The sequence below is a fragment of the Melozone crissalis genome, unplaced genomic scaffold, assembly GCF_028551555.1.
Source record: "Melozone crissalis strain CALT ecotype California unplaced genomic scaffold, PUWL_Pcris_2 ptg000004l_1, whole genome shotgun sequence".
In the NCBI taxonomy this organism is placed as follows: Eukaryota; Metazoa; Chordata; class Aves; order Passeriformes; family Passerellidae; genus Melozone; species Melozone crissalis.
Window position 1 is genome coordinate 31,093,704 of NW_026535782.1, and position 13,470 is coordinate 31,107,173.

The 13,470-nt window shown below is 36.5% G+C and overlaps 1 protein-coding gene across 1 annotated transcript in view; it reads left to right on the forward strand.

Annotated features, from left to right (window-relative positions):
* OTOGL (otogelin like) overlaps positions 1-13,470 on the forward strand; it is an 89,714-nt gene that overhangs the window by 48,987 nt on the left and 27,257 nt on the right. Inside the window, exons 27-35 of the mRNA XM_054279577.1 lie at positions 64-210; positions 1,873-1,992; positions 4,198-4,314; positions 7,065-7,221; positions 7,736-7,762; positions 9,185-9,352; positions 10,922-11,200; positions 11,830-11,947; positions 13,166-13,245. Of these exons, the coding sequence (XP_054135552.1) occupies positions 64-210; positions 1,873-1,992; positions 4,198-4,314; positions 7,065-7,221; positions 7,736-7,762; positions 9,185-9,352; positions 10,922-11,200; positions 11,830-11,947; positions 13,166-13,245 (1,213 nt within the window). The remainder of the gene's footprint in view (positions 1-63; positions 211-1,872; positions 1,993-4,197; positions 4,315-7,064; positions 7,222-7,735; positions 7,763-9,184; positions 9,353-10,921; positions 11,201-11,829; positions 11,948-13,165; positions 13,246-13,470) is intronic.

Below are 13,470 nucleotides of genomic sequence, written 5' to 3' on the forward strand. Positions count from 1 at the left end.
GTACTCTGCTGTTATCTGGTAGCATTACTTTAGTAGATCTTAATTAATATTCATTTGTGTCAGAAGACCCTAGGGGCGCAAGAAAACAAATCTAACTATCAGCTGTGGAAGGCTGGATATTATACTGTGATACACTTTCCAGAACAGGACATTACAATTCTGTGGGATAAGAAGACAATGATGCATGTAAAAGTTGGACCTCGATGGAAGGTGAGCCAAAATATAAACCTGAGATTTTGTGTAGATTCTCTATATCCCTAATGTCATCTTTTATTGAATAACTGTGACAGTCTTTTCTTCAAGACTAGCTTTCCCAGTGATACAGCTTGTTCAGCTGCTAGTATTTCCCAGGTAAGAAGAGATGGAGAAAGCAACTTCTGAAGAGAAGGAGTGGTTTCTACACCTACACTCACTCTGTTCGATTTACTGTAGCTTTGGAGATATGCAGTGATTCAGCTCTGACTCAAAGATAATTTTGGGGGCTGGAAGTGAGGGGTAGTTTTTGAGTTACCCAGTTCGCTGCATGTTTTCGTTGGCTAGAGCCAATGTAAAAGAAGCTTCTGCGCCCAGTGACATGGAGGATGGCAAGTTTGTAGCACAGATTGCATTAGACTGACGTTGGAACTGCAACCTGGGATGTAGTAGAGGCTTTTGAGATGAACAGATGGAGTCACATTTTTGCTTTAATCAAAAAACACAAAATACAGAAAAAGATCTAGAAAAAAACTTACATTTAAACCTAATGGATATATCGTGACAGGATTCAGTCATGATGTGAGGAGGGATTCAAGGCTTCTTTTTTGCCCAGTTGCTCTTCTCTTTTCTATTCCTATATCATCTAACTTTGTGTCTATGCAACTCAGTCATTGGGTGCAGGCAGAGTAACCCTATCAGTGCAATTCAGAATTACATTACTCTTTGTTTCAAACATGAACACGTGTGTGAAGATGGAGCTTATTCAGCAAAAGAAAAAAAAGCATGCTAGGCTAGAATACAATATCAGATTTTTTTGAAGTGTAAGTCAAAGCTACAATGACCATCTAATGCAGGTTTAGAGCAAAATTATTATAGGCTTCTGTCCAAATAGCCATAAAATACTTAATTCACCAACAAGTTGATTTGTCAGCCATCAATACACATAGAGAAAAAAAAAGGTCTTCAGTTTTTGAGTAAGCTAGCTGGGAGCTGAGTTCTACAGGTTGCATTTAGGAACACAAATTCTTCCTGTTCTTTCTGTTTCCAATGACTGTTTCTTCCAGAGGCTACAGTTCGGTAAGATGTCTGCAGCAGACCTTAAGAAAAAAACTCATTAGTGTGAGCCACAACACCCTAAAAGTCCAGCTCTACTTTTTATTGTTGTGCAGGAATGTCTATTTTCCTATATATTTATATATGTATGTATGTATACATAGTTTTTCCATCAGCAGCATATGCCCAAGAAAAGAAAATTGCAGCTGTCTCTTTTATCATTGCTATTACAGAGATTCTAGCTATTGTGAACTAAAATTAGAGGCAGCAAGTTTTAATGACAACAACTAGTCAGGCTTCACAATCATGATGTAATTCACCTCAACTTTTGACTTTTGGACTGGAATCACTACTGAGCTTTCAGAAAAAAATATTACTAGATTCCAGTCTGTTTTCACAGGCAGGCAGTTAGGAGAAGTTCTGGAAAAAAGGAAGAAAACTACTGATTTCTGTTAAAAGATATTTGCAATATGGAACTACAGGCATAGCAGAGTGTCAGATATTTTCAAAGGATAAGTCAGATTTACATTCACCCTTTTTGTGCAAAAATTTATATATTCCATGTGTGTAATTTGTGCCAATTATTGACTGTAAGTTTATGAAAAAAATTCTTTTCTCTTTCAGGGAAAACTGGCAGGCTTGTGTGGAAATTTTGACAAATATACTTCAAATGATCTGACTACATCAAACAACATGGAGGTGAGAAATGCACAGGTGTTTGGAGACAGCTGGGTATTAGGACAGGTAAGTCCCATGTCCAACAAGAATGTAGAGGAAAAAAACAATAATCATTTTAATTTGTAAAAGAGCATATTATGTGCACATGATGTAAAGGTATTTTCTAAAATTATGGTCACTGTATAAGAGGATATTTTAATTTTTGTGTCTGTAGATATGAAATGTGTTCATATTATCGTATGTCATGCAGAATTTGAATGATACCAAACGATCTCTTTAGGGAAGGATATGCTTTCCTCTGTGAAAGACAATTATAGCTGTCTGCATTTCAGTGTTCTACAAAGTTGGGTACAATGCTTCTGGTATTTTTGATTCATCCCAATTTGAAAACAATTGTAATTTCTCTGGGTTGGAAGGCATCAGGATACTGAAAGTAAACAGAATCTGAATGCTGGAAAAAAGAGGCCTGGAAGAGTTTCTTTCTAAACACTGACAATAAAATGAAGATTTATTTTAGTGGCACTTTGTAAACAGAGTAAACTGACAAAGCAAAGGTGGTGAAGGGATGGGCAGAAAAGGCTCAGAACAGCAACAGACAAAACCCAGTATGGAAACTTGGTTTCTGAGGCGAAGGTAGGAGGATGCTGTAGGGAATGAATGGTTCATAACACCATTTGGTGTTATAAATGGTTTATAACACACATTTATGGTCCAACTCTGGTATATAACGTAGGAGAATAGGTATTTCATTAATTTGTGCTGAGAAGATGTAAAGTTTTATAGCCTTGTGGACCTCCTGAAAAATCATTATTTGTAACACACTCCTTTTGCATGACTCTCAGGACCAATTTTTAATCTGTTCTCTCTTTGACACAGCAGGAAATGGACCAAATATCTCTCACCTCATGGAAGAATGCTTTGGAATAAAGATTTTGAGGCTTTTCTGCCTCAGTATCTCCCTTTGGATATATTTTATTCTACATAAAATGTTTAAATTTCGTAAGCAGGCAAGGCAAATGTGTAGAGTTATACTGCTCATCTAGAAGGTCCTACATAAACAAATGTGTGAATACTTGATATTAAGTTCATTAATTTTTCTTTTTCAATGTATTGATTTGGTGGCTCCCTTAAAAAGATGTATAGTGTTAGCATAGCTCATTAACTTGTAGGATGTTAAGACTTGCACCTTACTTTTTGGTGGAGATACATATCTGTAAAATCCCATGTTATCTCCTGATCTCTATGTCTGCCAGAGTGCTCAGGATGTAAGTTCAGCTTTGGTCTTGCTGGTTGGCTGTGCTCACACAGACTTGGCACTTCATCTGCCCCTGCAGTAGGCCTTCAGGATTTTTTCAGAAAGGGCCTTTGGCCTATGGTAAAGAAGTGTCCTGGTCACCATTTCTGAAAAATCAAAATACTTTAAAGGGATATTTGATAGCTGGAGGCCTAGAATCCAGCTCTGCTACTGGGAAATGTGCTTGTATCAGCACTGTGAATGGCTCCTTCTTCCCGGGAGTGGCAGCACATATCCTCACAGCAGTGTCTGAGCACCTGCGCAGGAGGGCAGCATATGTGGGTGACTGCCCTGCAGCTGAGGCTGCTGTGGCACACCCCAACAATGCCTGTGCATTCATTGTCACACTCTCCTGGTGCATTACACCCACCTTGCCTGCTGCACCAACACAGCATGGTTTCAGATGAACTCGTGTTCTCCAAGCTGTGTGTCCCTTTCCTATATTTTTCTGTTCTTTTTTTTTCTTTTTGAAGAGATCCTAGAAGTGATGCAGTTGTATCTCACTCATTTTTTGAGTTATCGTGATGATCTTTGACTCTATATTTTAATGAGTTGTTCCCTTCCTACCACTGCTTCTTTATTTGAACTTACAGAGCTAAAGCCATCTGTAGTATGACTCCATTTAAAGTCAGTGAAAACCACCCAGGATGGATTTGGACCACGTATTTGTTTGTGATGTTACAGTTGGTTGCTCTGGTAATGATTATAATGTGTCACAAAGAAAACATTTTGTCTTTATGCACTGAGCAGACAGCAGGAACATTTTAGTGCTTAAGAAAAAAACAAAAAGTTTTTTTTTAGAGCAAATGTTTTCAATTATAAAAACAAATCAAGGAAAGAAGACGAAGAAGATAGAATTGAAATTTTTTATTTTCTGATTATGGAAGTATTGAATTATATGCTACTATGATGTACCTGAGTCTGTGATAAACACACCTACCTATAAAATATTTGTGGGTTTTGTGCTTGTTTTTAAGTGTAAGAGCCCAAATGAAACACTGAGACCATGTGAAGTACATCAGAGCAAGTTCCCTTATGCAAAAAAGGAATGCTCAATTTTATACAGTGATCTTTTTGCACCTTGTCGCAATGTGGTAAGTTTATTAAATATCCAAGATTGCTCTCATGAAAATAATCAAATTCCAGTAATGAATTTCTTCTTGCCAATACCCTCAGTCTGAATGAGAGGATATAGAGTAAAGCCCTGCAAGTATCTCTGTGTGGGTGGGCTATATTTGTGTGGAGCTCCTTGTTCCTTTCAAGACTGGAATCTAAACATAAAAGTGGTAACAGAGTTGAATTAGTCTACTGAATAATCAAGGTTCTAGCCTCTTTAGTTTTTATTTATACCTTTTATCTATATAGGAAGCTAAGTTTTGCAAATTGTAAATTTGTATAAATTGAGGGATGCTAAAGTAAGTATATGTGTAATGCACCTACAGCTTACTTCAAATGGTTTTATTTTGTTGTTTCCTGCTTTATATAGAAAGAAATATGACAAAGCACGATTTCTGCTTTCGAGCTTTTTAATTGTTTGGCGGCTTATCATCTGGTTTTATCAAAACTCTGAGGTTTGATACCCTTGTTTTCCCAATATCTGGCTAAGTACGAGTTAAAAGTTACAAGAATGTCCTTCAGTTCAGTCTAGACGAGATGGGTACGACACTATTTTGTGTGGTAATCTTTTATTCCATTTTAATCCACCCATTATCAATGCAAGACGTGCTTTATACATTTTTCTCTATTTCTAATTTTAGCCTCCCAATGGTATTTAGGTGCTTCTTTACACCTGAAAAAGCAAGAACCACTATGACATTTCATCTCAGTCTTTAATTTCTTCATGATTATTAATACTAAGTGAGATCATTAGATGTCTCAACTGAACCTCCTGACTTTCAGGACTGAAGCTGAATATCAACATGGTTAGGAATTTGCCTGTGAAGGAGGTTGCAGTAGCTTAACCCAAGGGATTTATTAATGTTGACTTAAGTTACTATGTAAAGAATTTTTTGTGCATGTGCCTGAGAACATAGTGATGAGCATATTTTCAAAGCTGCAAATAATAAATAAAAATGGAACTTTTGAGAGTCTTTAAGAAACTGTATTATTATAACAACTTGGAAAGATCTTTTCCCTTGAATGTTCATTTTCTATATCTTATCCATGTTGTGATTAGAATTTGCAAATATTATGCCAGAAATTTTGCATAATTATCTAAAAAAAATCTATGCCAGGTGCAAAACGTGTGATATAATTAGTAGTCAAGTATTTCTGCATGTGTGCATCTATCTTGTATGGGAGAGTCTGTAAAACAAACATCTTTCATGTGTTTTTAGAACCCATTAATCAGCATGTGAAAGTACAGCTCCTGCAAATGCAATATACAGTGAGTGACCTCCTATCAAGGGCATGTGCAGCTGACTGCTGGGTGGGGGACAGGGTGCCAAGAAAAAAGCCTGAGCAGAGACTGACACTGAGGGCAGGGAAAGAACAGAAAACAAAGATGGGGGTTTCCAATGTGCTTATTGTCGCTCCTGCTGTGTGGGTGGGAGATCCTGCAGTGCATGCAGGCAAGCTCCTGTCTGTGGGACCAGCGGCCTTGCAGCTCAACTCAGGCTGCAATGCCAGTTTGCAGGGAGACAAAATCTTGCATCTCTGCCCAGCAGCAACTGATGGATTGCAGTTGCCCAAATAAGCACTGAATTCAGCAGGATCTGAGGAGCCTGAACATGGAGAAAAAAGGATCTTCCTCCTAAATCCTGAAACAGCAGGATCTTTGGCCCAAGGCTCCCAGTTTGTTACAAGAGCAGGAATTTGCTGACCCATGGAGAGATGCTGTTCTGCAGGCATGAGAGACAGATTGAGATATTTGGAGCCAGTTTGCCGTTAGGTGATTTCTACAAAGCTGCTACTGTCACTTTCAATGGAGCTAGTTCTCATGTGTGTCCCCCACATCCCCAGTGGTATCCCTGCTTTCAAAACAAGAAAAAGAATGAAAGCACAATAACATCTCTCTGCCCTTGATCCAGTCCCTGCCAGCTTCTAGCTACTGCCAGCTGAGAAGCTGTCTTCATGTTAGATAAGTAGTGCTTTGTTACTGTGGTGGTATTTCTGTAATCTGACGTGTGCCATTTGAGTCTTTACAGCTGAGCTAGACCAGACACTAAACTGAAGAGAAGCATTGCTTTAAACTGTCCATGTGTTGAGTAAGAACACTGTTTTGGAAATGTTGCTGAATATTACAAAAAAGATGATTTAAACTCAAGAAATAGTGTATCATGTAAAATCATGAAATATTGTTATAGGATTTTAGAGAATGTGAATTTCTGATCTAATGAAGTTTTGTGGGCAAATTATATTAAAATCTTGATAAATGCAGAAATATTACTTTTTTGTGTGCAATGTCACCAGTGGCGCCAAGCTTTCTTCCCCTGGGAAATCTCCCCTCTAAAGATTATTACTTTAATAACTTGGTAATCAGAGTCACAGCTCTGATTTTGTTGTTGTTCATGCAAAACTTACAGGATGACTACAGATGGCAGTGTTTGCCTTATAAAAGCAGAACTGCCAGCTTCAATAGTTCTTTAAAATTGATGAACAGCAAGTGTGTGGACAAGCATGTTTGTTTGTAATCACTGTTTCAATTTTTCTTTTGACCTTTAACTTAGGTATAAGCTGATCATTTGAAGTGTGCAATTTGTGTAGGAATATGCCCAAACTTTGGAAAATACCTTATTGTTGTGTTTAGTGCTTTCAGTCAGCCCAGAAGTAAAACTCCTGCTGCAACTGGAATATGTACAGCTCATGAAATTAAGTCAGCTGTTTTTGTTTCTTCCCCTCCCAGATTGATGTGACTTCTTTTATCAAAAATTGTCACACAGACACATGCAACTGCAATCTTGGTGGAGACTGTGAGTGTCTGTGTACCAGTATTGCAGCTTATGCCCACAAGTGCTGCCAGCAAGGAGCAGCGATTCACTGGCGATCTCCTCTGCTCTGTGGTATGTACCTGGGCTGGCCATGCTCCAGAGCTCATCTCACAGGCATCTCTGACTTTTTCCTGCCCAGTTATACAAATATGGCAGAGTAGGTGGATAATAAACATAGTTCACATCTCTCAAGCTCTCTCTGTGTTAGCTGTGTCATCCTTACACACCCAAATTCACTGTCTTGCTGAAAAGGGCTGGCTGTGCTTAGGGTGTGTTGGTGCAGAGGCTGTGGGAAAGGCTGTGTAGGGCTCCAAAGAGACCCAGTCTGTTCTTTTCTTTGACAGCAAGAAGGGTTCTTAGCTGTAAAATAATTCCTGCTTCAGGTCTGCTGTCACTGGATGAAACTCTAAGAAAATAAAATCACTGACTGAAATATCTTATGGGACATGAAACTTCCTCTCCTGAAAGTGAGCTTTACATTTTTGGGATGCAGAAATACATGGATTCTCTTGTTACTACTAATAATAATTGTAACAGTAATAATAATAACAATAAAAATAATAGGCTTGTTTTCTTTTTCTTTTAGCTTATGACTGTGAATATTACAACCAAGGTATGTACTATTTGATATTATTGTTTAAAAAATTCAAATAATTTACGGGCTTTTTCTTTGACTTGGTGTATGCAGTTTTAACATTACTTTTATTTTTAATGAGTGAAGGTTGGTGGCCCAGCTGTGTTGAATGATCCTAGCAATCCCTAATGCCTCCATTAATAAGTTCATAATGTTCAGTGGGTTGGTGGATTAATCCATCATCCTAAAACATATGGTAGCAGTCAGGGAGAGCTCTAGAAGGACATTTCCTTGTGTTTGTACTGTACATTTCAGAGCTGGGACCTACACTATTTGGACATTGATGGGCTATGGGATTTTGTGCACATGTCTCACAATACTGTACTGTAAAAAGAACAGTGCCTTAGGATGAGAGTGGTATTAATTTCACAGAATTAATTCCTGTGTCATTCCCTCTAATATTTGAATACTGTGCACATACTTTATAGGGAGCAATAGGTATTGAAAAGGGAAAGTTGACTAATTGCAATGAATGAATGAACCTGAATTTTAATGTGTCTGTTTGATGACTAGGATGACTTGCATCTCATAATGAGGATCATTATACAGATTATATTTTTCTTGTCCAGTCTGGCCTACTACAGTAGTAGCATGTACATCTTGCTAGGTATAGCTGACTTCCCAATTACTTTTTAATAGGGAATTTTATCTTACTCAGAAAGGTTTGAGGACATGGCTTTAATGGCGAACATCATGGCAGTGCTCTTAAAGGTCTTTTCTGGCCTTAATTATTCTATGACTCTATGAAAAAAGTAGAAAGGAGTACTGGTTTTGGCTAATTTTCTTCATTCAGTTAACATGAATTCAATAATATATTTTGTATTTGTGATGACAGTGGTGTTGTAGCTACTGCTTACATAGATTAAGGTTTTCCCAGTTCTCACCAGCAGGCAAGCTGGGGCTGCACAGGAGGTTAGAGGGGGCAGAGTTGGGACAACTGACCCTGGCTGACAAGAGAGATGTTGCAGAACACATGATGTTGAGTTCAGCAATAGAAATTGGAGGAGAAGTTTTCTGAGACTGGCATTGCTTATGGTTCATCTAGATGTTGGTCAGCTGATGGTGAAGAATTTTGGCTTTGACTTTGCTTTGCATTCTTTGTTTTCCTTTTACAATTGTTTTCTTTGGTTTCCTTTTCTTTTTCCGTGTTTCTCTGTAAACAAAACTCAAACCAAACTATGATTCAAATGTCTTTATCTTCACACATTATTTTTTTTTCAGTTCTTCCCCTCTGATTCTTTCGTGACGTGTGTGGTGAGTGACCAGGTGTGTGGCGCTTAGCTGCCTGTCAGGGTTAAAGACAAGGACAGAGTTATGCATGTTTCACTACCAAGTGAAACCAAGAGGAAAATTAAGACTTAAGTTTTGTATATTATGCGATGAAAATTTTTCTTCCCATAGGTCTTGGTGAAGGACCCTATATTTTGGCAAGTTTTGGAGTGAATGACACAGTTATAGGGGCTAATGTATCCAGCAGAAGGATATTTCCCTTGCCTAGAACTGGAGCACATGGAAATGTAATTTTCAGTTTCATGATAACTCCAGGTCTTTTCAAAGATAAAGATTTATGTAAGTGTTCTCAGCAGTTTTGCTAATGGTGAGATATGTATGTCAAACTATATGAATGATTTTTGCTGCATCTTCTAAATGTACTAAAGTAGTCTAGATATTTTTAGTTTTTGGAATAAGTGGCCAATTTCAAAATGAAGGAGGGATTTAAATTTTAAATTTTTTAATATTAGAAAACCTCACTTCCAGCTTTAAAGTTGAATTTTCAAAAATTATTTTAGAAGTATTGCAAAATACAAGTGAATAGAGTAACTTTGTGAAAAAACCCAATTAGTTTGTATAACTGGAAACTGGTGAATTTTTCACAAGTGTATAGCAAATATCAACACTGAAGGTAATGCAGGATATTTTTGTCTCCAGTAAAATTGGTTCTACCTTGTGTTTCCACCTTATTTGTTACTTTTCCTGACCTAGAAAATGTGCAACTCAGAATGATCTATCTATTTCTGCATTGTTAACAAGCAGCATCTCTGTGGAACATAGAAGGTAGTTTCTTAGGTGAACAGCTAATCCTAAGCTCTATGTTTTACTTATCAGACACTTACCCAAACTATACAACAAAAATAAACCTGTTTAAATGTTTTTCCTTTTATATATATTTTTCTTTCTTCACATATGTGAAGATTGTGCCAATTAAATCAATAAAGATTTTGTCATTGCTTTTTCAAATAATTTAATGTGTTGAAAAAATCACAAACCCTCAAAAATCAACATAAAGAAGGGCTGTCTCCACAGAAAAATTTCAAATTAAGTTTACAAACATTTGAATGCTTATTGCTGTGGGAAAATTAGGTTTTTAGATGTGATTTTAAAATGAAAAATACATAAAGCAGAAGATTTAATTCATTCTTGTCAAATCCCTATGTAAAGTGGAAGTAAATAATTCATTATATCTGTGCAGTACACAGATGACTTTCATATGGAAATGAGGGATGAGACAATATTCCTCTAGATTAAAGAACTTCAAGACCATATGCAAGTTGAAAATCGAGTATGAAGTCAGTCTTCTATAAAGCCTGAAATTTTCAGAGAATTTTTTCAGAGAAATTTTCAGAGAATTTTTTTGATTTGTAGCTCAGGTAGAGCAAATAGAGGTCAGGACTCTTATTTGGCCACAGATTTCTGGATATGACTACATATAAAAAAAAGCCTGACCTCAATGTTCTTACAATGTGGTATTATTTACTAATGAAATTTTGGTCCTGCTAAACTGCTAGACTTTTGTCCAAACTTGAGACAAGCTCCCAAGATATGCAAGTTCCACTCTGAGACTGCTTAGGAATCAGTTTTGAAGGTTAGTAGTAGTTGGCTGAATGCAATTTTGGTCTTACTGATAAGTTCCCTGGTGGTTCTGGATTATATGATCCTTTGGAGTCTCTTTTAGACCCTGCATTGTGTTTCTAACACTCTTTTGTGCAACATAAAGCTGATTTTTTTTTTTTTTTTTTTGTGAAAAGACAGTTTTAAAAAGGAGGCACTTAGCAGCCAATATAAAGGATTTAATCTCAATTACAAGTTGTTTTCTGTGAAAATCTTACCATTTTTATTATTTTTTTTCTTCTGTGGAAGCTCTGTCTCTTGTTTCCCTTGAATCTGCTGAAAGACCAAACTACTTTCTGTATGTACATGACAATGAAACCATTGGGTTGGAGCAGTGGCAGGCAAATGCCTCCTTTCAGAGACGAGCCACCTTCTTCCACCACCAGGGTCTCTGGAGTCCAGGGCTCAGTGCCTTCGAGCTGCACAGTAAAAAAGGCTTTTTCATCATTCTCACCTCATCCAGTGTTAAAGTGGAAAAGTATGATGGTTCGGAAGAATTCAAACATTTCAGTAGTTTTAGTATTGAAGGTAAATTTTGCAAAATCTGCAGGGATAAACATTCTTTTTCTGCTTGCCCTCAGAGCATTTTCTTTCTTGTATTTCTATTTGTTACTATCAACAAAAGTAGCAAATATTTTATCCTATTTTTAATTTTTCTCTGTCTTCCGTTCCATCTCAAAATGCTATTATTTTCTAACTTTTGCAGATAGGATGTTCACTTTATTGTTGAACTATGTTTTCATTGGCTTGCTCTTTCAAAATGGAAGTAGCATATCACAAAACAATGTATGTTAATATCTCATTAGTAATCTATAGATGTCTATTATTTTAAATTAATTCAGTAATTGTGTTGCATCTGCAACCAAGAGTATCTTCAATATTTTTAACTGATCTTTTAGGTTTTGAAACAGAGTATATTGTAAAAATTAACAGCTGCTTTTATTGTCAAAGCTTGAAGTGTCTTTTGGCTTGAACAAATTTAAAACACTCGAAATGAAACAAAATCTCACCTATTGGAAAGTTCTGAAAATTTTGTCTATTTGGTTTTCAGTTTTTCATTTATCTGAAGATCCCAGTGTATGTTATAGAAAAGGGTGTAAATTTAAATTGTTTATTGACTACTGAATCAATAAAAAACACCTTTCTTTCCTTCTCAGAACTCAGTGCTTCTGTGCCTTACAGAAGGATGTGTGAATGGCGGTATGAATCTTGTGCTAATCCTTGTTTTAAGACATGTAGTGATCCTGAAGGAACAGCATGTAAATTTCTTCCCCTGTAAGTAAAATTAATCTCATATTACTACTGGATTGTTTTTTGTAATGAGCATACCATATGCTTTCTGAAAATCACTGCTGCTGCAATATCCATCTAGTTTTACTATACAAATTTCAATATGATTCTTATGAGAAACTCTCACAAGTCATATGAAATCATTTGTACCAAGCCTCTCATTTCCCACAGTGTGTATTCCCATTTAGATGCACTTTCCAACACAAAAATAAGAAGGTTTGTATTTAGCCCAGAGGATTAGCTTCTGGTAGTGGTTAAGTAGAAAGCTGTTAAATTAAATGAAGGCTGTGGATTTATAGCTGCATCCTAAACCAGCACACCATGATGTTAAAACGACTAGATCTTTCTGGTGTTTATATGACTGAGATCAAAAGTTGTAGGAATAGTAAGGGAGGAATACGCCCTCTCCTGTTAAAAGATGGAACTTTTATTCGGGGAGATGCCCACTGGCATGAAGGGAGGGATTTCAGAGGGGTGATGGTAGCTTGGGATTAAGTAAACAGATTTCCTGTCTCAGTGGTTCTCCCCTGGCCTCTATGAAACCACAGCAAACTAACAGGAAAAATGCCTAAAAGCTCAAGGCACAATGTGGTGGAAAGGAAAGGATATTTTAGATTCCAGACTCCCTAGGTATATGCAATTTATAATTAGTAATACTACAAACATGATTAATTTTCTCTGTTGGTATTCTTAGATTTTTTCCATATGGGAACACTGGTTGTTAATGTCATGATTTTCTCATTGAAAAGTCCCCCAGAATGAAAAAGGAATATGGTGATTTGTCTGCATTCTCCTGTGTTGAAAGGACACAAGAGAAAGGCTTTATGGAGTCGATCTAAAGATTTTAATATCTCAAATGAACATATTTGGATAAAACAAAAGTCTTGTAGACAAGTTCATCATTCTGTGAAATACCTTTCTGTTTAAGGATATAAACTTACACCTGGTTGGGGAAGAAAAATGGTCCAAACATCATATTAATCAGCCTATGCAAATAATTATTAGCAGTTTAGAAATAGAATTATGCTGCCAAATAACTTTGTGAACTTGAAATGCCTCAAAATTCTATGTTCATAATTTCATAGGAAAGTCCTCAGAACTCTGATAAGACATTCTAATGGTTTGTTTAGACAAAGTAAAATAATTTAAAATTAACTTATAATTCTACTGTGGCTCTAGAATTGACTATACAATATTTTGAAGGGTTGAAGGATGCATGCCATACTGTCCCAAAAACATGATCCTTGATGAGATCACACTTAGATGTGTTTATCCAGAAGACTGTGAGTATACTTTATTATGTTGATCTACTGTTATAAATTACTCCAAGATCCTAGGAAAGGATTAATCAAATGTAATTTTTTTAAAGTTAAATGCTTTCTCAGAACATATTTGTGTTGAAGATTGTTTCTCTTGGACATAGACTCCATTCCCAGTCATCCAAACTACAGCTTCTTCATTCAAAAAGTTATATTTTACATTGAATTCTCATATTTCTCAAATAGTGG